Source organism: Marmota marmota, unplaced genomic scaffold, assembly GCF_001458135.2.
Source record: "Marmota marmota marmota unplaced genomic scaffold, marMar, whole genome shotgun sequence".
NCBI lineage: Eukaryota > Metazoa > Chordata > Mammalia > Rodentia > Sciuridae > Marmota > Marmota marmota.
Genome location: NW_026000020.1, coordinates 5,447,433 through 5,475,305, shown reverse-complemented (window position 1 = coordinate 5,475,305; position 27,873 = coordinate 5,447,433). Strand labels below are relative to the sequence as shown.

Below are 27,873 nucleotides of genomic sequence, written 5' to 3'. Positions count from 1 at the left end.
CAGAACCAAAACCTTTCCCTCTAAGATCGGAACCAAAAGGGAGCCCATTCTCACATCACAATTAGTCATACTAGCTAGACCATTTTGACAAGAAGAGGAAATAGGCATTCAAATTAGAAAAGAAATACCCCTAGCATTATCCACAGATGAAATGATTTTATATAGAGAAAAATCTAAAGAATAGATTAAAAATCATACAAATAAATGATTTCAGAAGTTTCAGGATACAAAATCAACACACAAAAATCATATTTCTGTCTACCAACAATGACCAATGCAAAAAGAAAAACCATCCCATTTCCTAAAGCATCAAAAAGGATAAAACACTTGGGAATAAACCTAATAAAGGAGGTAAAAGAACTCTGGTAAACTACTAAACATCACTAAAAGAAATCAAAGAGGATAAAAATAACTGCAAAGACAGCCAGGCACTCGTGGTTGGTGAGACTTAGTATTAAAATGTCCGTGCCACCCACAACAATCTACACCTTACAAGATCCCTGCCAAAGTTCTCATGAGATTTTTCACAGAAATAGAAAAACAAATCTCAAAAAGATAAAGAATAAATAAAGAATCTCAAAGGATCCCAAATAGCCAATCTGGAAAAAGAACAGAGTAGGAAGTCTCATTCTTCCCGATTTCAAAGCAATGGTGATCAAATCAACATGGTACTGACATAAAGACAGATACATATCTGCTTACCTAGGTAGGTAGACACACACACACACACACACACACACACACACACACACCCCAATTAGATGGAATAGGGAACCCACAAATACACCAATGCATACATGGCTAAATAATTTTCCACAAAGGTGTCAAGAATATACAATGAGGAAAAGATAGTCCTTTCAACAAATAATTCTGGGAAAACTGGATATTCACATGCAAACAAATAAATTTGGACCCAAACTTTTTACTATATTCAAAAAAAAATTAACTCAAAATGGATTGGACTTCAACCAAGGAGCTAAAATTATGAAACTCCTAGAAGACATAGGGGAAAGCTTTAGGCACTGGATTCAGCATCTGTACTTTGGATATGGCTTCAAAAGTCTAGATAAAAAATCAAAAGTGGAGAAATGAGACTATAGCAAATAGAAACTTTTGTATGTCAAAGGAAACAACATAGCGGAAACTCCACAATCAAACTGGAAAAAATATTTGCAGATCTTCTAAAAAGGGTTACTACCCAGAATGTTTAAAGGAATGTTAACAAGGAAAAATCAAATAACCCAGTTAAAAATGGACAAAAGATTTAAATAAATATTTCTTCAAAGATCACACAGATGGAAAACAAGCACATTAGCTGATGCTCAACATCATACATTATGAAGGAAATGAAAATCAAAACCACAACCAGATGCGACCACATCATTAGAATGACCAAGAAGAAAATAACAAGTACTGGTGAGAAGGCAGAGAAAATGAGCCCTGTGCGCTGATGGCAGGAATGTGAACTGGCACAGCCACCATGGAAAATACTATGGCGGTCCCTCGAAAAATCAGAAACGGCACAATAATGACTCATCAACCCACTTGTAGGTATACAGCCAAAAGAATCCCAACAAATTGTGGAGAGAGAGGTACTCACTCCAGTTCACCACAGCATCATTCCCAGTAACCAGAGCTGGAAGCAGGCCAACAGATGAACTGACGGGAAAATGCGGCTCAAACACACAATGAACATCATGCAGCTCTAGAACAGAAGTCCTCCCTGCCACATGCTGCAACAGGTGACCCCACTAGTATGGAGCACCTAGAGCCGTCAAAGTCACAGAACCACAGGTAGCAGGAGGTGACTAGGAACATGGGGAAAGGACAGTAACTGATGTTTTTGGATAGAGTCTCTGTAGGCTTTGCAAGGTGAAAAGGTCCTAGAAATCTGTTGCACAACAAACACTTCACACTACCGAACTGCACTCTCAGGGAAGGTGCAGATGGTAAATTAACGTTATGTGTTTTTGCCACAGACTAAAAAGGGCTGTATTAAATGGTATAAATATAAGCACAAACCGTAAAGAACGACAGCCTGGAAGCAGGCAACCAACGCAAGCTCATAGCTGCCACTGTCACCATAGCTTACTCACCGCTCCTCAGGAAACAGTCTTACTACTCTCTCTCTCATCCCCATCCTACCCTTAATTTCTTAAATAATTTTTCTTCCTAGGCTCCACCAAAAAAAAAAAAAAAAAAAAAGGCATTAAGTTTCCATTAATTCTCTCCTAGGAGCTAAACTGAAAAAAATAAACTTTAAAAGCAACATAAGGACACTTTAAAGTTCCCTATATCAAGTTCTTAACTGTAAGGTACATTGTATACATTGGCCACAGAACAAAATAGCCAGGTTCAACAATAATATTGGGATTTACAAAAATGAAATGCTTTCCTTACTATTTTGAAATTAAGACTTCTCTAAATCTAGGATGTCATGTTTTGACACACAAAACTCAGACACTGTTGTATTCTAACTGTTGTATTCTAACTGTATTTATTCTTTACAGTTCTTATTTCGTGAACTAAGAGTAAATCATGTTGAATGCAGCTGATTGCTATGGTTTGGATCTTGAGATCCCCACAAGGGGGTTTATCCCTGGAGAAGCACTACTCAGAGGTGGTTGTGGAGCCTGTAATGTGGGGACGTGGGGGAACCCTCTCCCTTGATTTCTAGCCAGGAGATGAGCAATGCTCCCACTGTGATGTGCTCCTACCACCGGCCCAGAAGCAACAAAGCCAACTGACCATGGGCTGGCATCTTCAAAACCGTGAGCCAAAATAAACCTTTTCTCACTATAAGTTAATGACCTTAGGCTTCTGTTATAGCCAAATGTCCAAGAAGAGAAAGTCTGACCCCAATGTGAGGTCTTCCAATGGGAGGCTATGCTGTTTCCTTCTCTCTTCTTCCCCTATCCCCCATCACTTCCTTTCTGATTCCAGAACTAGAACCTCTTCTTGCTGTCCTCATCAAAATCTTCTCACCAGAAAGGACCTAATAAACTTTTACAGTAAAAAATAACGGCAGCTAGGTTTAGTGTGCTATGCTTCAGAGTATTTGCATTTTGAACAAGGAATAAACTCTCTTTTTGGTTAAAGAAAATAACCTATCATTAAGGAGAATTAAATTTGAAGAAATAAGAGCTTCTCAGAATTCTTTGCTATTGCCTACCAGGTTAACAAACCCCACAACAGTGCAGGATTCTTCTACTTGAATATCATTAGGGACACAATGCTTTTTTTTGTGTGGGGGGGTGGCATTTAAATTTATTATCTTCAATATAAATGTAACTGTATTGTGGCTTTCAAAAAGATTTACTCTACCATGAAACCACTCAAAAAAAATGTAACAGTGGAGAGAGGAAGGAGGAGAGAAGATGGAGGAATGGAGTTCAGAGGAAGCGAGACATAGTGAGGTTGCCCCTCCACACGGGAGCTGGGGCCACACTTGGTACACTCGGGAACCCCAGAGCCCACGTCCTCAACCGCCATGGGGATCCTGCTCTCTCTGAGATATAATTAGGACTACACAGATCTGAGGAGGGCTGTGCTTCCAAAACCTCCTGCTTTAATGAATATATACCCTTGATAACACTTCTTCTTTAGAAGCATGAAAAACATTAAAGGAAAAGCCACACTTACCTGAATGTAATATATGCCCTTTTCCTGAGCATACATCATTAGAAAACAGTAATCTAAGTTTTGCTTTGTTCTCCATCTGAAACAAATAGTTTCAAAAATAGGTTAGGAATCAGACTGAAATTTAACAAAGTAAGATTAGATGTATAAGCCTCAAGTTTTCTATTATAATACAAGAGTCAAAGAAAATTCTCTTTTCTCTAATGCAGCATTAAATACACCAAATACATTCCTAAGAACACCAATCTTCAAGGTGTCCTGAAGANATTTAAAAAAAAAAAAAAAAAAATCAAGGTCCCACAGAAAGTAGGGAAATAAAGGAAAGAAAACAGATTAATTTATGTATGCATCTAAATACATATACTTGTGCAAAATTCAAAGTTCTTCAATTTTCCAGAAGCTTCAATTTTCCAGAAGTTGTAGGTTATAGATTATGTCACTCCAGGCCGGTGCTTCTCAACTTGGGTGATTTTATCCTTCCTGAGACATCAAGCAACATCTGGAGGCATTCTGGCTGTCATTACTATGGGAAATACTATTAAAAATACCTGTCAAACGTACTCTGCCCAGGTCAGCCCTGACAACAAAGAATTACCTAACCACAAACATTAATAGCATTAAGCTGGAGAAATCCTTTTCTGAAGTTTTAAATCAGTCTGCATGTATACAAATGTAATTTCTCCACATCTGCATTCTTCCTCATTTTTGCAAATCTCCAGAAAATGCTTATGTAACTACCTGCCTTTGCACAAATGTTCTTAGTGTTTGACTGAGCTTTGTTTCTGGCCTTGGTTTTCCTGCACATTGAGGAAGAAGTCAGTCAACAGAATGACTGCACCAGCCCACCACAGGCCTGCCCGTTTGGTCTAGGGGAAGGGAGACCAGTTATTAATTACTGCCCTGTTCCTTCATTTAAGGAGTCCACATATCAAAGTGCATTTCTACAAAGAATGTCAAGAACTTTAGCACTTGAGGAAAATCTAACAAATGATAAATTTAATCCTGAACTATGCGTAATATTTTTTAAATCTCCAGGTTTAGCATTTCAATGGACAAAGTATCATATTATTTTAAATAGAGAGCTAGCAAATAATTGCAACTTCTCTGGTCTTTAAGCAGATACAATTCAACGAAGAAACCTATGTCAAGACTAGTTTTTATGATATCATTATTAAAACTACTAAAGCAATACTGTAAAAACTAATAACAGGCTTCCTGCCTGTTACCTGGTTCGTGCCCTGCATACTGCAGGATCAGGGGGCCAGACACAGCTCAGCGCTGAGGCCTGAGATGCTACATGAAGATATGCCCGGCAGCCTGTCTATTTAATCGAGGGTGAAAGACTTAAATAATCTCTTAAGGCTATCTTCACTGCCTTCATGAACAAATATTTATTTGATAATGTTACACAAACCACATTCAAATCTCTTCTATACTGAAATACACCAATTTATTCCAGCAGATAAATGAACTTAAACACACCTGCTTTATGAGAATGTAAAAGACAATGGTAGGAGGTCTAATGAACAATGATCTCCAGAGGGAGATTAACTATCAAGGCAGGTGCTTTCTTTTAGCAAAAAGCCAGAGACAGCAGTAAACTAAAATATCTCCATTTCCGAATAAAGAAGGACTTACTCTTTCTCCAGGTTGGCCACAACACTGTGGACATAATCAATATCTGTCTGAGAAAGAAAAAAATACCAAAATTCATATTTGTATTCGACCTTTTTATATTTTTATATTTTTATTTAACTTTTAATACTGAACTCAAAATTAGACAAATGACAAAACATGCAGCAAAAACATTAAATTTTCAGGCAACTTGAGGGATTTGCATTTCTGATTTTATTGTATTATTGTGCTATTCAATATCACTAAATACTTCATACAGTGAGCAGATTTGTAAGTGTTTATTCTTTCCAATTGCCTACACTCGATCAACAGGAAACTGGGCACAGAAACTATTCCTACTTCTCTGGAAACACCCAGACCCTAAGTAGTGGGCAGAGGCACCGACAGATGCAGCCTGCTGACAAGATTCCAAAATGGAAAAGTCTTTCTTAACACTTAGGGTCAAGATTTGCCTCTGGTGCTACTGGACAGTATCATCTGAAATTACTTCTCTGAATTTAAGTTTCCTGTTCTATGAAAAGAAAAAAAAAGTGGGAGAAAAATTAAGACCCCAGAGATGACAAGTTTAAATGATAAAACTGAAAAGCATGCAATGCAAAGATGTGCTGGGCTTCTGGGGACCCCTGTGAAGAAAGCCGCACCTCTGACCAACCCAGAAGCATCTGGCCAAGCCACCCGGGTCTCTGCCAGGTACTCTCCTTGCTCCTCTCCCACTGGTTGGCAGCAAAGACAGGTGGTCACTGAGCTCTCAGGGCCTGCTTACTTTTAGAGAAAAATTTTTCCTGATTATATTTTTTAAAGGCACATAGATTTTTTTAAAAGGTAGTATTACTACCCAATTCTGAGAATAAGTCTGTGAGTCTAAAATGAATACACAGATTCTTAAGTAAAAAATGCTCTTTCTTTAGAATCAAATGTTTGTCTTGGTTAAGTAAAATTAAGAGCTGGGCTGATATATGCTACAATGAGATGAACCTTGAAAACACCATGCTAAGTGGAAAAGCCGGTTGCAAAGGACTACATAACGTGCAACTGCTTTTATATGAAATATCCAAAGACAAGTATCTGCAGGGACAGAAAATAGATTATCGGTTGCCTAGAGCTGGGGGAATAGGAGGATGACTGGGTAATGGCTAAGAGTTTCTCTATAGGGTAAGGAAAATGTTCTGAAGTTGACTGAGGTGATGGCTGCCCAACTGTTTTAGTAGGTGGATTATACATTGTGCGAATTACTTTTAAAAAACAGAATAAAGTTAAAGGCATAAAAATTAAGTATTTCAGGTTGTATACCTGGATCTAGGTCACTCAGCTTCTCTTAGAGACACATGGAAAAGTTGGATACATATGTTAACATGAGCCCAGAGGAGATGGTGTCGGCAAGGAGGCAAAATCATAAGCCTCAGGCTTCACCCCATTACAGAAAGCTCAACTAACAACTACCCACAGACCAGAAAACCTTTCTGAAAACCCTACTACTTGAAAACAAGCATGAGACATGCTGCTGGTCGGCCGAACTGAGGACAGAGGATAAGAAAGAATGGTCCCACCACTACCACGGCACTCATGGAGAGAACGTCCTAGGGCCCAGGGTGTTTACTGAGGAAGGAGAACCAGGGACAGTCATCCAGCTTCCTGAGCATCCAGAGACGCATCCCACTCTAGTCTCACCTCGTGGGCAACACTGGAGATATGGCACAGCTTGACCACCAGGAGCCAGGAAAGGAGGCAAAGAGCACAGTGACCAGCACATGAGCCCTGGTGGTGGCACCTCTGTGCTTCTACCACCCATGTTGGGTGACTAGAGTTATAAGACAACTACAGAGCCCGTCCACAAAGCTGAACTGGTTGCCTTCAGCAGCACAGCAGGAAGTTCAACCCAGCTTGCGTCCCTACATGGCCAGCCTCCAGCCCAGCCTCACAGCCCACTCCAATGACCCTAAGTCCAACACCCACCTCCGACATTTCAGAAAAACATGGGGCTAGACCTGCTTGACTCAGGAAGTGAAGTGTTGGCCAAAATGCCCCAAAGATCCTGTCTAGATAGGGTCTACACATTGTGGAGAAGCTCAGAGGGTAAAGCTATTTGACCCAGGAGGTCAAAACAGTCCCTCAACTCAACCAAAAGCCCACTCCATGGCACCACTGTGATAAGGAAGCAATCCTCAATCATGCATTTCCAAGGAGCATAACCTCTGACCCCACTAATCCAGAAGAGCAATGTTGCCTAACCTTGGAACCTGTATTCCTGCCCAACTACAGATCCTAAATAGTGGAAATGCCTGACCAGGGAAGACATCCTCTGACTGACCTGACCAGAAGCCATCACACTATGCCAGGATCACATCCAACTAGAGAGCTCACAGAAGCTCTGCCTCTATAGGAGCTTCACCAGTTGGCCCCCTAGAATCACAGGCTAAATAGTGAAGGATGGGCCCTGCCAAAGAATGCCTGCGCAGGCCAGAAGAGGGAGCTGTCTCCTCAAAGGTACACAAAGTAATGCTAGGACACAGTGATTACAAGCAGGGAATTATAACACCTCTCTCTCTCTCTTATTTATATGTGTGTGTGTGTGTGTGTGTGTGTGTGTGTGTATATATATATATATATATATATATATATGTATGTATTATGTGTGTGTGTGTATCTAACAGACCTCCAATAACAGACCCTAAAGACATGGCAATGTATGAAATGACTGATATTCAGTGAACCACAAAAATATAGGGCTAGAAAACCAAATGTAATTTGGAAAGCAATACATACACAAGCAAATTTGACAAAGGAATAGAAACAATTTTTAAAAATAATTAAGCAGAAATCCTAGAAATGAAGAATGAGTGAACTAAAATTTTCAACAGAAAGCTATGACAACTGACTTGATCAAGCAAAAGAATCAGTGAGTTAAAAAGAATTTGAAATTACTTGGACAGAGGAACAAAAACAAGGAAGGAAGGGAGGGAGGGAGGGAGGGAGGGAGGGAGGGAGGGAAGGGGAAGGGGAAGGGAGGGGAGGGGAGGGGAGGGGAGGGGAATGGGAGGGGGAATGGAGGAGAAAAGAAGAAAAGGGGGGAGGAGGAGAGGGAGGGAGGAAGGAAAGGAGGGTGGGAGGGAAAGAAAAGAAAGGAAGGAAAAGAAAGTCGGGAAGTCTATGTGAACTACAGGAGAACCTCAAGAGGCCAAATCTGCATGTAACAGGAGCTGCAGAAGCTGAAAGAAAGAGGAAAAAAGGCCAGAAAGTATGAACAGCAGAGAAATCCCCTAATCTGGGGGTAGATGCCAACAACCAGGTACTGGAAGTACAAAGCTCTCCAATAAATTTAACCCGAAAAGGAGCTCAGCAAGACACCAAGCAATCAAAATCAAAGACAAAGTTCTCACAGCAGAAAGACCACATCTAGGGGAAGCAATACCACTATCTCCAGATGTCTCCACAGAAACCCTGGAGGACAGGAAAGGAGAATGATATATTCAAAGCACTGAAAGGGAAAAAAATCACCAACCCAGAATACCTTACCCAACAAAGCTGTCTTTCAAAACTGGATAAATAAAAACTTCCCTTGACAAACACAAACTAAGGGAGTTCACCACCCGACTTTAAGGAACTCCCTAGGTAAAGGGAGTTTTTAAGCTATAATAAAAGACCTCTAAATAGCCCACAAAGCATACAAAATTATAAAACTCAATGGTCTAAGGAAATGAGCCATATTCAGAATACTCTAGACAATGACAGTGTATATAGCAAGTCTGTTCCTAGCAAGAGGGTTAAAACACAAAACCACTCATATTTACAGGAGCAGAAATGAATTAAATTGAAACAAAAAAAAATTAAAAATCAAAGAAACAAAAAGTTGCTTCTTTGAGAAAAAATATAAATTTTCATACAAAAAACATAAAATGTTGGGGGAGGAGTAAAGGCAGAGCTGTGTGCAGTCAGCTTGAAACAGGCTGTTGCAGGCTTAAATTGCTCTGTGTAAGCCTCACAAAGCAAAGCTCTTCAGTGGGAGCACACAACCAAAATAGAAAGTATTCAAAGCATACCAGCACATCACAGCAGAGAGGACAACAGCAAGAAAGGAAGGAAGCACTACAGGCGACCAGAAAGCGATTAGCAAATGGCAATCACTAAATAGTGAGTCCTTACCTATCAGTAAGAACCTCGCATGTAAATGGATTAAATTCTCCAATAAAAAGACAGTGACTGACTGGATTAAAAAATAATAACCAAGACCCAATTCTATGCTGCCTGCAAGAGAGTCAATTCACTTTTAAGGAGACACACACAATCTGACAGGGATGGAAAAAGATTTCTCAGGGAAACCAAGGAAAAAATGTGTTTTTACATCAGACAGATAAGACTAATAAACTACAACAACATTCTATAATAAGGGGGTCAATTCATACAATTGTAAATATATCTGCACCAACATCAGAGCACCTAAATATACAAAACGAACATCAAAGGCTCTGAAGGAGGGAGAGTGTGAAACTGAAGAGTGACCCTGAAGACCTGCCACTGTGGCTGCTCAGATTTCAGGCTCCCTGAGCTCTAGGAACTCCTGGCTGTCTTTTTACCAGCCCTGGGCATTCCCTACGTGTGGCCTGATTCAGCCAACACTGAAAGGTGTCATTTTCTGGGTAGTACTCTCCCCTCTGGACCTCTGCTCTGCAGTCTCCAGCTTCTCTGTTTGGTGCCCCTTCTGCATACAGAAATATGTTTCATTGGGATAGAGAAATATGTCTCTAGGCAGAAAACTGGGACAATCATGGTGCTTTCCCTCTATCTCAGGCAGCCACATCCTGTGTAGTCTGCTGTCCAGTGTCCGAGAACAGTTGATTCACCCACTTTGTCCGGCCTTCTACTTGCTGACATCAGGAAGATAAGTCCAGTTCTTGCTAACTCCACCACACTGAGAAACAGACGTCATTTAACATAACAAGGAACCACTGAGAATTCCAGAAATATAATGTGTACATGTGACAGATCAGCAGGATTCAAAGGAAAGGGATGTGTCAAAATGGTGCTGGCAGCTCACAATAAATTTTATTTCTCTAGGATCCAAGGAAAAGCTATTACTACCCACCTAATGCTTGATTTTTTTTTTTATTTTCAATTAAACATGACACACCAACAGAGCCAAACAATGTCACATTATTTTAGTTAGCCAGGTTTCTAAAATGGTCAAGGGCTGAAAGATAATAAGAGGAAGTTCAAGGGCTAGACAAAAGAAAATTACTTCTTCATTTGCAGTACATTTGCATAGTTTTCCTGCCGCTAACTAGGATGCTGAGGCCTGATGCCATAGCAGTGGCTCGCTTTTTTTTTTTTAACCATAACCCAATCCGTTCAATATGCTTATAAATCAACTATTTCTGGATTCTTCCATGAATACTTCAAGCCTCAGCTGGATTATGACAAGTTTTCCCAGGGGTCTCCCATTTCTGCCCTTACCAAAGTAGCCAGCAGAATCCTTTCAAAAGAGTAGTCACATTACTCTTGCCAAAAATCATAATGTAGTCACAAGAAAATATGAGATGAATCCAAACTGAGACATTTTGCAAAATAATTTACCAATGCTCATCAAAAATACCTAAGTTCACTAAAGACAAGAAAAAAGAGAGGAGTCGTCTTGGATTGAAGGAAACCTACAGATACAGAACCACTAAGTGTAGTGTGGGACTCTGTAATGGATACTGGAATAGAAACGTGTCTGCAGGTGGAACAATATGAAAGGCTGCAGTTGAATCAAGAGCATTACACTCATGTCCTGGTTTTGATGGGTGAGGATGGCTACATCAGTGGTCAGCCTTCAAGTGAGACAAGTGAAGGGAACGCTGTATAATTTTTGCAACTTTTTTCTAAGCCTAAAATTATTAACAAATAAAAAGGTATTTTGTAAGTGCCTTTAAAAAAATTAGTAAGTTAGGTGTCTTCTCTACTAAAACTCCTGAAGGACTTTCCATCTTAATTAGAGCAAGGATTGGCAAAGCCGATCCTTGGCCTGGCATCCTAAGGTAAAACCCGACTGGAACACTGCTCCATGCATCCCCTTACATGCTGTCCATGGTTTGTTTTCATGTTAAATGGCAGAGTTGAACAGTTCCAACAGAGACTGGATGACCTGCAAAGTCTAAAATATTTATCATTGACCCTTACAAAATTTGTCCTTGCCCTTCACTGACAGCAAAAGTGAAGTTCTTAAGATGAACTGTAGTGTCATATGTGGTCTAGCCCAGCCTGTCCATCTCTGGCTGCCCGTTACTAGTGAGTCCCCTGCCTCCTCCACCAAGCCGCTCAGGCCTCTCCTTGCTGTTCTGCAAAACATGCCAAGCAATGCCCTGGCTCGGGGCCTTTGCATAACAGTTCCTCTGCTGTACTGTTTCACTCCTGCCTCCTTCAGGCCTCCGCCCAGGTGTCCCTGCTAACCCCACGCTGGACGACCATGCACTCCCTTTCTTCCTTACCCATTTATCCTCCGCCATACTAACATCTAACATACTGCATATTTGAATTTTTTTTTCTGTCCTTCTCTGTAAGCTACAATGGGCAGAGGTTTTGTTTTATTGTACATATGCTTAACAATTTACCACTCTTTCAGAAAATATTTGTTGAATCACCACCAAATTTTATGGGATAACATGTATACACGAGATTTCTTCTCGATAGTCATTTGTGTGATCTATGACCAAAGCATACACAAACATCTTAAAAATCTAGCTGTTGGGAAATTATAGACCAAAATACTACCTATGCATTATAGTAATCTATAATTTCAAATGAAGAATAGAAGCAAAAACTAGAAGATAACCAGCAAGAATACAGAAGATTTGAACAACACAGTCCACCAACTTTACCCAACAACATCTACAGAAAGATCACTCCACAATCTCTACAGAATCCTCCACAGCAGAATCCACTCCTTCTAAGCACAGGGAACCTGGCAGAACAGATCACACACTGGGCAATGAACAAGTACTGAAAAATGTTAAAGGACTGAAATCACACAAACTACACTCTCCCACCATAATGTAGTTGAATAAGAAATCAGGAACAGGGGAAAATTTGGAAAGTCCTCAAATAGATACAAATTTAAAAAGCGCATTTCTAAATAACTTTTGGGTCAAAGAAGAAATTACAAGGGGATATACAAAGTATTTTTGATCTGAATAAAAATTAAAACATGATAATATCAAAACTTTGGAGATGCAGCTAACATGAAACTTAGAGGGAAATTTGTAGCTTTAAATTGCCTATATTAGAGAAAAGATCTCCAACCAACAATCTAAACATTCACCTTAAAAACCTAGCAAAAGGAGAGCAAAACTAAAAGCAAGCAGGAGGAAAGAAGTAATTAATATTATATTAGAAATTAATGAATCATAAACTAGAGAAATACCAGAGTCTCAGAGAGTCTCTCTACTCACCTGCCTACCAGCCCACTAGGGCTGAAAAGACCTTAACAGTCTCACAGTAAGAAAGGGGGGGTGGATGGGAGGGTGAAGATGAGACTATTCAACATAACAAACTTCGTGAAATTACTGCACTCTTTAGCAAGGCATACACACAATTTTAAAAAAAATACAGCCAATGATATAGAAAAACTAGTATTTTTGTGCAATGCTAGACTTCAGGAGCACCATCTACATTCTGATAGAGTTTTAATTTTTTTTTTAATTTCCAGAACCTTCCCTATTTTAGCTCTTCAATAAACATTTATTCAGTGAGTGAAAGAATTCTTAGAATGAAATCTGAACTCTTTACATTATTAAAAAATAGTCTCAGGCAATGAGGAGAGCTTGAGGAAATATGATGACAGCAAAGGCCACCCTGAGACTACCAAGCTCTTCAGGTGCTTCAGGGTAGAAGAAAGTTCAAAAGTGCCCAGGTAACCACACCCTGTGGGTGGAAGCGCATCAGGCTGTCCGACTAGAAAGACTAGCCTGCTGAGGGAGAGTAAAGAAACCACAGACCACTGTCCGTGAGAGCCAGACTCAGAAACACAAAAATTTTCCTTTTGAAAAATAACTGAAATCCTTAAGCTTGAAAGGATCTAGTTTGGTCCTAATATCCAGAGGTAACAAGAAGAAGTACTCAGACTAGCTGGATTGACAGGAAGCAGCCTGGCTCCGTGGAAGAAGGGAAGACAGTCTTTGTTTCAAATAAACCAAATAGTCTGGAACACTCTCTGACCCCTCATCCTCTGGCACGACAGCAGCCTGAAAACCCATTTCCTTCAATGATGATTCATAAGAAGGGAACCAGCCCAGCATGTACACTAAATAATAAGGAAAACTTAGCAAATCTAGCAGAAATGGAGAGGACAGCAGAGAGACAAAGCTACTCACCTCATCTGTAGTATCTGCAGTCAAAGGGTGCTAAGCAGGCATACCAGATGACAGCGGAGAAACCTATTTCTTAGTACAATGGTGAATACTACGTAAGACAATATAAATCAGGCAGAAGGGAAGAAGTAGAGTAGGAAAGGAAAAGAAGAAATAATACCAGTTTTATTGCTTCCCATGTCGGGAAGCCATAGATACCATCTAAGAAAACAGAGGGTTATATAAAGGTTCTGTATAAAGTTACAGCTACAACAGTAATCACTGGTATAAAAATACATACTTTTCTCAAATAGAAAAATGAAACACACAAAATAAAGCAAAACAAATAAGCAATGAAAAATCCTATAAAAGACATATGGGGGGGGGGGAAATCCCATAAAATGATAGGATTAAGACCAAATAACTGCATACAGATATATAAATTCATCTAGAAGAAGAAGAGAAACAAGTTCTAATTAAATCACAAAGCAAAATTCAACTCTAGGCTGTAAACTAGATGCATTAAAAAAAAAAAAGGTGATTTAGAAAGAAAGGGAAACAAAAGGGAGGACAAAGGAATACCAGACAAACGCAAAGCCCAGGAAAGCATAGGTCATAATACTGCCACCCAGTAAGGGCGAATTTGGGCCCTCAAAATTAACATAATGCATAAGTCACTTTAAAATGCCAGCAGGTGTAACTGCCAATTAAGTTATAAATATCCATGCATAAAATAACATTACTATTTATAAAACAAAAAACTATAATACAGGAAACACAAAAACAGTAGCAGAAGATGTTTAACTCCTGAGTCCACAACACACCAAGTGGGAAAAGATAAGGATATATGAAGCATAAATGCAACAGAGCACACATAATTGAATTTTGAGAACAAGTAACATATCTCCAAGAGCTCATGGAGCACTCACAAAAACAGAGCATCTCTTAAGCCACAACAAAAACATCCACCAATCTGAAGTAGAAGCTGCACAGACAACACTCTACAAACTCACAACAGAGACAGATAGTAACAAACCAATGTCCATGACCAAAGAACAGCATGAAAATATCACTGAGAGGGTGGCAAAGGACAGAACTAGGCCAAGTGACTCCAGAAAACAGAACTCTGGATACTGTAAGGCTGAGACAAAAGAACTGTAGGCAAATATTTCCCTCTAGGCAGTGCTATCTTAGGGGTAGGGTTAACAACACAAAAACGACTGTATGTCCACTTGGGATGTAAAAGAATACAGATACACTGAGTCATAAAGAATTGGGTTTCTCACTGTTGGAGAAGAGTTGAAAAATTAAGGGGATGGGGGAGACTAGAATGGACTCTGAGACTGGAATCAAGTATCATTAGAAATCATGATGTCTAATATTCAGACAGATGGACACACATCTGTCCACTCAAAGGGCCAGAAGCAATGATCTCTCAGCAGCCAGCACTTAGTGTCCAGATCTTGTTTTTTAATCCATTCTCCAATAAAAAGAATCAGGTTCCTTTGAAAAATGGCTGATTTCAGGACTGGTGCAGGGAAAATATAAGACTAGCCTAGAACTCTTAAGCTGCTAGAAAGCAGGGGAACTGCTGGGGCCATATCAGGAGGACAGAGTCGCCAATTCAAAACGAGCTAGTGACCAAACTTGGAATAATTGATCAACAAAATAAAAGCTTATTCTTATTATGTACAACTCAACACTGATGCAAGTGACAAAATAAAAAGAAGAGCTCCTCTTTACAGACTCCTAATTATTAAATGGAAGCTAAATAATGAAACTAGAAAATCACCATTTGGTAAACACAATAATAAGACTGCTCACTTGGTAAAAAGTTATGATGAAATAGGATATCTGCTTGATTTCAAAGTATCACCTCCAAAATAGGCTACTAACTACACAGGAAAAAGAGTATCTTCGCAGTAGAAAAACTGGGAGATGTCATTTTAATCAAGTGATGACAGCTGACATTCCCGGTAATGAGACGGGTCAACATCATGTAGCCTTTAACACAAGGCCCTGAAAAAGAACACCACCTCACTTCTATGATACAACCTGAATACAATGATGAGGAAACACCAGACAATCCCAAACTCAAAGACATTCCATAAAACAGCCAGTAATCTTCAAGAGTGTCAGGTCATGAGCAGTGGAACATTTGGAGAAATCTAAATAACACTTAGAGCTTAGGACAGTACTTATGGCATTTGCAGGTAAATGGATGGAGAATATTATGTTAAGTGAAGTAAGCCAATCCCAAAAAACTAAAGGCCGAACGTTTTTCTCTGATTAGTGGATGCTGATCTATGATGAGGGATGGTATGGAAAGAATGGAGGAACCTTGGATTGGGCAAAGGGGAGAGAGTGGGGAGGAGTTATGAGGATAGGAAAGATGGTGGAATGAGATGGACATTATTACCCTAGGTACATGTATGAAGACATAAATGGTGCATCTCTATACCATTTACAATCGGAGAACTGAAACATTACACTCCATTGGTGTACCGATGAATTGAAATGCATTCTGCTGTCACGTACAACTAAGTAGAACAAATAAAAATGATCATGATAAAATTGGTGTAAACAATATAAGAAGGGGGATAGTAGAGGATAGGAAAGGCAGCAGAATACAACAGACACTAGTATGGCAATATGTAAATCAATGGATGTGTAACTGATGTGATTCTGCAATTTGTATACGGGGTAAAAATGGGAGTTCATAACCCACTTGAATCAAAGTGTGAAATATGATATATCAAGAACTATGTAATGTTTTGAACAACCAACAATAAAAAATTTAAAAAAAAAGAAGTGTAGAATTTAAAGCTGAACAAACAATTTAGTGGAAGTCAATGTAAAGAATTAGAGCAAAGGACATTTTAAAAGGCTTTTGTACCAAAGTAATGACTACAATAAAAATTCAAACTTTTGGAAATAATGAATCTGACAAAATTACACTATGTACATACATAAATATACCACAGTGTATTCCACCTTTATGCATATCTATAAAGCACTAATAAATAAATAAACGAGTGAAAAAAATTCAAATTTCTCTAAATTCCCAAAGAAATATAAAACACAAAAGAGTAGACAATGGACTACAATGAAATATAAGATAATGCATTAAGAAAATGTAACATAAAATCCTGTGACAGAGTTGAGAACAGACCAAATAAATCAATCTGAAAAAAAAAAAAAAAACAATATAAGAAATATTCTAGGTGGAGGATGGGAAAGGCAGCGGAGCACAACAGACACTAGTATGGCAATATGTAAATCAATGGATGTGTAACTGATGTGATTCTGCAATCTGCGTATGGGGTGAAGGTGGGAGTTCATAACCCACTTGAATCAAAGTGTGGAATATGATATGTCAAGAAATTTGTAATGTTTTGAACAACCCACAATAAAAAATTAAAAAAAAAAAGAAATATTCTATATATAATAAAAACAACAAAAATGAGATTTACAAAATATTAGAATATAAAAATTATAATTAAACTCTAAGGAAAAATAAACACAGGAATGATACAATCTTAAAATCTGAATAGCACACTTGGATCCTACCAAGGAGCCTTAAGATAGATAGAATGCATTCCTGTCAATCCCTTCTCAAGTTCAGAATGGGTCAGCGACTTTCAAATAATGCAACAGTGTATTGCTTAACACTCTGTATGTTCTATAAATGTCTCATCACATGCCAAAGGGATCAATAAGGGTGAAATTACCAACAAGGAATAAGGCAAATAATTACTTTTCTCTCTTCTTCTCCCAGAGGGGCATCTTATGGTTTCTCCCTTTCAAGCGAAAAAGAATACAAAGAAATGGGGGTCATGTGAGGAAAAGATGATAGTAACTCTTTTTCTATGTGCATCTCCAGTTTTTCATTCTTGATTTTTCTCCTCAAATATTAAAATGGACCAGAGAGAATTCATGCCTTTATATAAATTCCTAATTTATCTCAAAGCAAAAGGAGAGCAAAACTAAAAGCAAGCAGGAGGAAAGAATTAATATTATAATAGAAATTAATGAATCATAAAATAGAGAAATGCCAGAGTCTCAAAGAGTCTTTCTACTCACCTGCCTGCCTGGGTAAAGCTGCCTATTTATCCTAGATTAATTTCAAATGGGAGACTCAGGATGGTTTTTCAAAAGAGGATAAACTGGGAGTTGAAGGATGAAAAAGAAAGGGAATACAGCAGTAATAGTTTGGAATAATACGAAGAGAACTGAGGACACACGTGCCCTGTGGATCTGTATCATGAGCTGGAAGTAGAATAACCACAGCACAGGCCTATTAACACTGTATACAAGAATCCTTTCATAAGCAGATGGGAAACCTGGAAGAGCAGCAGTTTGGGAAAGTCAGATTAATCTGGCTCTGGACAGATTAAAACTAACATTCAGATAACACAGTGAGGTAGGCAGGTGGAAATACAGGCTCAGGAAGAGCCTGGAAACCTAGGCCCAGAAACAACTCCACATGTAGGTCACCCTCAAAGCCACACAGCACACACCTGTTCCTAGTGTTACTGAGGCCCCAGCTTAGAACTACTCATCAAGGTGGAATCAAACACTGTGATTAATAATAATTTTAAACCGACTAAAGGCAATTCAGTGCACTCTTTAATTCTTCTGTTCAGATTTTCTTGATTGTCTATATATCTATGCAGAATTTCAAGCAGTGCATTTGGGAGAAACGACTCTTCAGAGACGGGAACACTGCCAATGCCTGAACAGCCTCTTCTGTTCAAGGTTTCCCCTGTGTGATCTCGCAGTGCCTCTGCAACAATCGATGAGCTCCAAACAGTCAACAGCATCACTCTTATTGAAGAGATGAGGAAACTGAGGCTCCAAAAAGCAGAAAAAGGAGCAGAATCCAGCCCAGGATACAGTCCCTCTGGATCCAAACCCAATAATACTGCATCTTAATCCAGATTAATCGTGATAGTAAGAGGGTCTCAAATCCTAAGGACATTAGGCTCTGTCTGTAAACTGAACATCATTTTTCAAGTGTGTAGGAATGATTCTTTCACAGTTAAAGGTTTTTTTGCAATTAAATATTAATATGTGCTCACTGTAAGTAAATTCTGATTTTATAAAATTGTATGCAATACAAAGTGACATCAGTCCATAATCCCAACTCTCAAGCTATTTGCTAGTGAGAGTATCCGGTATATTACAGGAGATTACTTTCCTTACCTGTTTTATTAATACACATATAAGAGCTATATAAATGTTTATGTACTTGAATGTATTTCTGTATTTGCAAATGTTTCTATTGGGTCTGTTTTTAGAAGCAAAATGTTGGATTAAAGTGTATGTTTTTAATTTTAATAGCTATTACCAAGTTGCTTTTTGATTGGCCAGTTTGCTTACTTAAAAAGGAAAACTTTTATAACAGATCAAAACATCATAAGTTAATACAAGTAACAAATGAGAAAATATTTCATATATGAAAATGTCTTACAAATCATAATTTACAACCAAAAAAATAAGCAAAGCTTATAAAATAATTATACATACAAATGATCCAAAATAAAACTTCATAAACCAACATTTAATCCCACTCAGTAAAGAAATACTAATTAACAAAAGTCAAGTATTATTTTCAACCCATCCAATTGACAAAAATATTTTAAAACTAGTATGAACTACAGGAAGAAAGAAATAGCTCTCTCAGACTTTTGGAAAGGAGATAAACAGATTTAATTTCTACAGGGTATGCTGGCTATCTATGAATATTTTAATGTGTATGGATTCTGAGAGCAATCTGTATTTATAAATTAGTTCCAAGTCAGTAACTATAAAAGTATACAATTTATTTACAGAAGTGCTTATTTCAGTACTGCTTATAACTGCAAAAACTCAGAAACGGCCTATCAATCAAATAACTCATGTTGAGGGGCTGGGGCTGTAGCTCAGTGGCAGAGTGCTTGCCTAACACATGTGAGGCACTGGGTTCAATCCTCAGCACCACATAAAAATTAATAAAATAAAGGTATTGTGTCCATCTACAACTAAAAAGTTTTTAAAAATAATCCATATTGAAACCATACAATGGAGTATTTTTTAGCCATTAAAAAATGATGCTATGAGGCTTGGGTTGTAGCTCAGAGATTAAGCGCTTGCCTCACATGCATGAGGTACTGGGTTCGATCCTTAGCACCACATAAAAAAATTAATAAAATAAAGATATTGTGTCCGTCTAAATTAAAAAAAAATTTAAATTTTGTTTTTAAAAATGATGCTGTGATTTTTAATCTTTTTAGCATGGAAAGATGTTCACGGTATTAAAATATGTATAGAATGATCCACTCATATATGTGTACACAAGTCATAGGAAAAATTCTTTAAGACACATTTAAAAATACTTATAGTTCTATCCACATGAAGGTGTAAGAGGCGAGTTTTCATTACATATTTATGTAATTGTTTTAAATAATGTGCATATTACTTTTTTCATTAAGAAAACATTAAGATCATTTTTATTTAAAGAGACAGAGAACCCTGAAGGAGTGGGAATCAGAGGTCCAGAACTATACATAGTTATACTATGTCCATCTTCTGCCCCCCACCTTCTTTTTTCTTACCTTTTATTGGGGACGGAGGGGTGGGGATCAAACCCAGGGCCTTATGCATGCTAGGCAAGCCATCTAGGTGAATGTTACCCTTAGCCTTTTCCCAGGCTGAAATTTGATATGATAATAAAGGAAATATTTACTCCAGGGCACTTGTTCCTTGTAGTATCAGACAAAAAAGATTCTTTCTCTAAATCTTTTGAGGAGACTAAAATTGAAGAAGTATATTCAAGTGATTTTCCTCTAATAATATGATGGCTGCCTCATAGGGGTTAGCCTAGGCTGGGGTTATGCCTAGGCTAAACCCTCCTTCAGTTTCACAACTCCAATTTAGGTCTCAGAGCTAGAAATGGGGATTCATTTTTTTATGATCAATGTGTATAATATTATCCTACTGACAATGAAAGTTATCATTCCTGGCTTTAACTGCAGGGAAGAAGTTAGAGCAAACAACACACAAGATTTACATTAACTTACCAGATAGCATATATTACCTAAGCTTCACTCAGCACATTTTAAAAATTGTTTATAAAGCATATCTGAATATTCAATTATAGTTTTAACTCTTAGACTATATATGTTAAAAAATAAAATGACAAATAATTACCTCTCCTATGAAGACTACTATAACACAGTCCAACTTCTCTTCAGGATACAGATTATCAATAAGGGAATGAAGAGTTTCTATGAGGTAAGATTTAACTTCTCTCTTCACTGTGGGAATCCCCATTACTATTGAAACTGAAACAAAACAATACAGTAATTACATAAAAAGACTTCACAAGGACAATAATAAAAAAAATACTACCATTTTGAAAATACAATACTTCAAATTCACAGGAATTGAGGGATTCAGTTTCAATTTCAGAAAGAAATTAATCAAAGGATACAAGAACATACCTATAATACTGTATTATCATACGTTACACATGGCTTAACCATAAAGGGGTGGGGTGGGACAGAGAGAGAGAGAGAGAGAGAGAGAGAGAGAGAGAGAGAGTGTGTGTGTGTGTGTGTGTAATGTCAAAGAACTGGTAAAAATAAGAGTCAACCTCACATTAAAAATGAATGGCTATAAAGTATAAACAGAAAAATTTTATACGACTAAAACTCAGCAACACTAAACATGCCTTAAAAATTAATGTCTTACATATCAACTTCAAGTCCATGATGCACTGAGAAGGGAACAGCACCACTTCTGTGGTTTTCTTGCCAAAAGGAATAACCTCAACCTGACCAAAAAGAAATATCAGACAATTCCAAATTGTGGGGTCAGTCCACAAGATAGGCAGCCAGTCCTCTAAAGCATCAAGGTCATGGAAAACAAAGAACTGTCCCAGATTGGAAAAGACTGAGAAAACATGACTATTTAAGGAAATACAAAATCCTGACTGGACCTTAGAAAAGAAAAACAATGAAAATTACAAAATCTGAATAAGACCCAAAGTTAGCTAATAGTGTGGCATTGGTGTTAATTTCCTGGTTTGATCATGATACCATGGTCATGGTTATGCTGGGTAGATGAGGGATAGGGAAACGCTGGGTGCTACAGGAATCTGTGCAACATTTTTAAGGTCTAAAATTATAGTTGATTCTACTAAACTGCTTGTTTTGATTGCAAATTTATTTCTACATGATTAATTTATTAGGGATCAACATGGGCATAGCATGAATTTCACATTTGCTTATATGCAACTTCTCCTGAGACACTCATATAGGTGAATAATAGACAACTGTATGCAGGCTGGGCACCATGGTGCATGCCTGCTGCCTCCAGCAGCTCGGGAGGCTGAGGCAGGAGGATTATAAGTTCAAAGCTAGCCTCAGCAACTTAGCAGGGCCCCAAGCAACTTAGTGAGACCCTGTCTCAAAAAAGGGCTGGGGATTTGGCTTAGTGGTTAAGCAGTCTGGGTTCAATCTCAGTACTAAAAAAAAAAAAACCGTACCCAGGCTAAACCAATTCAGGAAACTAAACTTTGTAAAAGTACCAAAATGCACACACCACAAACCTCTACCAGCTGCCTCAGTTCTTCACATGCTGTCAACCATACCCATCCACACCGGGGGTTCCACGTTCCTTCAGATTTCAGATAACGCAACTTGCACCACCAGTTTGTGGTAACTTGTAAGCTACAACCCCTCTATAGCCTGCAGCAAACTGCAGGTCCCTTTCAGGCAGAGTTCCATATTATATTAGTTATGTATCACTTAATCACTTAACATGTACAAAATTGTGCTGCCATCTTCATTAGGTTTTAACCTTTTTTATGTTTGCCTGGTTTTGAGTGCTGTTTTCCTAATCCCATTCTTCTCTTTCTGTTGCATAGCTTTGCAGGCTGCAGTGATTTGCGGAACACACATTTACTACAGAAGTGACTACATTTCAAAGTAAGTTTTTAAAATTCACATCTTAAAGTCGTAATATTCTGAGTGCTATAAGTCAACAGAGAAGTATTTTGCAGATGTTAAAAATAATCTAGTCTTAATTATGGAACAATTAATTGGAGATGCTACAAAATACTTAGAATTCATAGAATCCTAAAACTAGAAGGAAGCTTAAAGAACATGGGTCAACTAGTCTACAACCATGATTTGCAGGTAAGAATACTAAGTACAAAGGAGTTAAGGGACTGCACCTGTTCTGTGGCACAAATTATCTGAGTGAATGATATAAAAATAAGCTCCCTGCCCTCACAGAACTTACACTGCTGAAGAGGGAAAAGAGATAATAACCTTAGAGGATAATCCATGCTACACAAACTCAAATGTGATAATGTCAGCGTGAGGAATGGAGGGGTGCCTCTACAGACAGTGTGGTCATGAAAGGCCTCTCTGCTTTCAACTGAGCTGGTTAATTAATGATGAGGCAGAACGTTCCAGAAGAGGGACAATAGGGAAGGCACAGTGCTTTTGACATAGTAAAGAAACATCAGGAGCAAAAATATATCTAAAGTAGAATAAGCCTAGATCCAGAGAATTAGTTAAGGGTCAGGTCACATGGAACAAATTCAGTCTTAATTCCTAGAACAAAGAGAAAGCCATTATCAAGTTGTAAGCTGAGCAGTGACATTACCCAACTTGTAATCTTTAGAGATTACCAAATGTTATGAAAAGTAAAAGCATAACTTTAAGAGTATTTTGGGAAGATCAGTTAGGAAGTTACTGCACTAATTAAAGGAAAAAATGGTGGTTTGAATTAGGATGTCTGAAGAGTTGAAAATGAACAGATAGATGAATTTAGGATGCAGTCTGAAGACCTTCACCAGGGGACCAGGAGAGAGAGGAAGAAGTGGGATCCAGGATGACTTCAGTAAGTGGAAAGGGGATCTTTTACCCAGAACAACACATTTGAGGGGAAGAGCGCTCCAAATTAAGATTTCTATCTTGATCATGTTACTTTGAGATGCCAAAACATAGGATGAGTTATCTTGGAAGCAAATTTCCATATACTCAACCTTAGAATCTAAAAAAAATATATTTTAAATATTTAAAATATAGATTAAGAGTGTAACAACTATGATATGAAGTGTTCCTAGGCAATGCCAACTCATAAGTAATTCAAAAACTTTATGGAAAAAGCAAAATACATTGATCCAGAGCACACAATAAAGTAATAATGCAAAATGTCTATTCCCTACTGACTAGGGATGTTTTTGCTTACATTTTGGTTTATTTAAGCTTAAAATGGCATGTTTTTGAGATTAAGCCATTTTCCCCAAATATACTCTGTTTTTGAGCTGAAATTTAAATTCTTTAGTTTTAGGACTCCAAAAAACACTGAAAATGAAAGTACTAATTTTGGTCACACTTACAGAATTAGAGTAAACCATGCTAGTGATAATTCAAAAAGTGACCACAAAAAAAAAAAAAAAAAAGGAAAGAAAGAAAGTAAAGAATAAAGGCAATTTTCCTGGTCTTCTGGGGTGGAGTAAAGTTCAGAGTCATCAGTCTGAGCACCGTATCTGTAGTCTGAAACCCTTCAGGATGTCTTTTCTGTTTGGCAGGGTAGCCAGTTATATTCAAGATGGCAACGGCTCTATCAGCCTGGATCCCTGAGTGATCAGTGAGTGCACAAAACCCTATCAACCACACTGGACATATACTGTCAGCAAAAATTTAAATAAACCTTTGCTATGTAAACCACTGAGATTTGGAGGTTGTTGGATACCACAGCATAACCCAGTCTGCTCTTGTTTGCCATTACCATCTTCTATCACTTACAATCTAGAAAATGTGTGTATTCTAACGGGTTAGAGTTCAGGGGAAATATGTCAGCAAAGTGAAGAATATAGTCAGATCATCCTTTTAGAGAGAAGAATCAAGGAACCCAAGAGAAAGAGAACCAAAGGGTTGGACTATATTTCCAATTTAAATAATAATTGTGCACATGAAAACTGACCATATACTAGACACTCTGAAATGCAGTCATAAGGTTGGTGAGGCCCCCACTTGTGCTGTTATTATGTGACAAAGACATCAATTGTTATGTCACTTTTCTTCCATTTTCTTGGGAAGTTTTCAAATTCTAGTATTTATTTCCTTTAAAATTGAGAACATTTTCAGAACAATCTTGATTTGGCATTTCCAATCTTCAATTAGTCTATCTTTATTTGAACTAAATTATATTCCTTTTTAAATATTCATTGCTACTTAATATTTTTAGCCCATCATGTTTCCCCTATGGTTTGACTTAAGTCATTTACTCCCCCATTTCTTCCTTTATATTCCATGACAATTTTTTGTCTTCTACTGCTCAGTTGTACTTTCTGTCTTCCCTGGCTTTATCCTCTTCTTTCACTGGAAATTAACTGCTGGAGAACTTTGAAGGTTCAGTCCTGGGCCATAGGTGATCTCATTTATATCCATGTCTTCAATAACCACTTATTCATAAACAAAACTCCTTAAAATTAAACCTAACTCAGATTTCTCCACTGAGTCTGAGATTTAAATGTTCACCTGCCTGCGTGACTTCTCCACTTCATATCCTTTCCCCTTGAAACTCGACATATCCATATTTAATGCATCTCTTACAAACCAACGCTGCAAACCATTTGCTACTGTCTCCTATCTCTGTGAATGCACCCAGCATGCATTGCTCCATCCAGAAACCTAAGGCTTGTCCACAAATCCAGTCCATAGCTATGATTTCTCTTAAATGCTGCCATATAGTCCAAACAGCCCTTAACCCCATCTTCTTTCCTTCTCTACAACCACTGGCCACTGCCTAATCTGAGGCCATCCTTCTCCAGTACCCCCAGAACAGCCTCTTACCTGGTCACCCACATCTCCTCTCCTTCCCATACTTTCATTCTTCCCATTGCAGGAAATGGGACCTTGCAAGATTTAAGTCTTAAGACTTTTTGTCATCCTTGTCAAGTTCTACTTAAAACTCTTTAGTTGCTTCACATTGCTCTTAAGATGAAAACCAAACTCCTGTAACGGGTCTGAAAAGCCCTGTGATTTGGGGCCTGAACTCCTATCTCTAGCAGCACATTGTCCTGTGCTTCCCCTCACTCTGCACTAACTACAGTGGCCTTCTTTCATTTTCTAGGATATTCCACGCTCCCTTCCGTCACAGGGAAGTGTTATGGTGCACTTCTCATTTTTTTCCCATTGTGGTAGAATAGATGGCCTCCCAAAGATGTCCATGTCCTAATTCCTGAAACTTGTGAATATGTTACCCTACATGAAAAAGGGACTTTGTACATTTGACTAAATTAAGCATCTTGAAACAGGATTATTCTAGATTACCAAATGTGCTCATGGTAACCAAAGAGGTTGTACTAGAGGAAGGCAGAAGGGTCCGAGGGAGAGGATGCGAGGTGGTATCAAAAGGAGAGATGTGAAGACACTCTGCTTTAAAGATGAAGGAATGCCATCAGCCTGTGCACTCCAGAACAGCACGGGAAGGGATGATCGATCACACACGGTTTCTGAAGGAACACACCCCCAGACACCTTAAATTTAGGATTTCTACCCTCCAAAACTGTAAGACTATAAATGTGTGTTAAGTCCCTGAGTTTGTGTAGTAGTCCGTTAACAGCAGCAACAGGAAATACCCACTTTTACCTGTTAACTATATATTCTACTAGTCTCAGATCAAATGTATTTTTGAGACTTCCCTAAACCTCTTCATCAGGGGAGATGCCCCTTTTCTACATTCTCAAAGCACCCTTTACATCACTAAAGGGTGATACACTTTAGTTACACTAAAGGGTGTAACTGATTATTTGACCAACACACATATCCTGTACTATGCCAAAGCTCCACAAAAACAAGAACCATGCTGAATTCTATAAACCAGAGTGCCTGGCACATGGAGGTGCTCATGGACTTTAACTTCAGCCAATACTTAAAGGAATTACCTGTGGTCCTCTCCTGACCAGGAGCACCATTTGGTAGATAACCTAACAAGAGTCTTTTGTCAGTCATCCTGCTCTTCACTGAATAGGCCCTTATTATGAAGACCTGGGTGCTTCTTCAACTCAAAAATTTTTTCTTCTGTACTTATTTGACTTTCTAAAAGAACCAAACAGCTCAATCTTCCTGATCACTAATTTTATCTTCAGATATATCTACTCTTCATCAACCTCCTGATGGAAATTTTAAATCACTGAAATGAAAAACACAAAGATTTCTGTTTCTTTTATAATAGTTATTATTCTATGGGTAAGTTTTATATTCACATCCCTCTAAAAGCACACTGATTGTGTTTTGTTTTTAAGTCATATTCCATTCTATAAACTAAATTTTTTTTAGTATTAAATCACTCATGGTGCTGATCTTAGATTTTGGAGGACTCCCAGTTGAAGAAGATGCCCTTCTACCCATTTGTAGTTTCCACACCTGGTTTTTGTGTCCTGCTTTTACAAATCTTTGTGGGAAGATGTAAGTGTGGTGCTAGGTGGGTGAGTAGTTATTTGTCCTGGACACGAGAATCCCTGACCCTCTCCTAGGGGTCAATAGCAACCCAAAGCACTGCCCTCCCCCTGCAGCCAGGGGAAGGCTTTGCTGCTAAGGGAAGTTTGTCAGCCTAACCACTGAAGAACAGAATTTTTAGTGAGCAGTAGTTTTAATTTGATCTCAAAAACTGAAGTTTTTAATATAAGTCCCTAGATATGAAACCCTAGAACCTAAAAATCTCAAAAATTACATACAAAATTGTTTTTTCACTATGCATTTTTCTAAGCAGAGGCTGATAGCTTTCCTGGAACCTCTAAAAGATTGGTGTGAACATACTTTATATACAGACAGAAATAATGAAAAATTGTGCTCTATATGTGTAATAAGAATTGTAATTCATGCCGCTGTCATGTATTTTAAAAAATAAAATCAATTAAAAAAAAAAAAAGAACCACTGCCTAAGAATTTAGGAAGGAAATTCCTTTCACGTAAATCTGGGCACATTCCCACCCCCGATTCCAAGCTGTATGCTTTTTCTTTCAAAATTAGTGTCAGCTTTATAAGAATGTTAACTGCTGAACCAGCCATGATGGTGCACACCTGTAAATCCCAGCAACTCAGGAGGCTGAGGCAGGAGGATCAACAAGTTTTAGGCCAGTCTCAGTAATTTAGCTAGACCCTATCTCAAGAATTTTTTTTTTTTTTTTTTTTTGGTACCAGGGATTGAACCCAGGGTGTTTAAGTACTGAGCCAAGTCCCCAGTCCTGTCTCACTAAGTTGCTGAGGCTGGCTTT

General features: G+C 38.2%; 1 protein-coding gene across 1 annotated transcript in view; it reads right to left on the bottom strand.

Annotated features, from left to right (window-relative positions):
- Positions 1-27,873, bottom strand: part of Mgat4a (alpha-1,3-mannosyl-glycoprotein 4-beta-N-acetylglucosaminyltransferase A) — a 100,544-nt gene that overhangs the window by 26,680 nt on the left and 45,991 nt on the right. The window contains exons 5-7 of the mRNA XM_048810402.1: positions 20,784-20,917; positions 5,278-5,324; positions 3,643-3,718 (exon numbers count right to left, since the gene is read on the bottom strand). Coding sequence (XP_048666359.1) covers positions 3,643-3,718; positions 5,278-5,324; positions 20,784-20,917 — 257 coding nt within the window. The remainder of the gene's footprint in view (positions 1-3,642; positions 3,719-5,277; positions 5,325-20,783; positions 20,918-27,873) is intronic.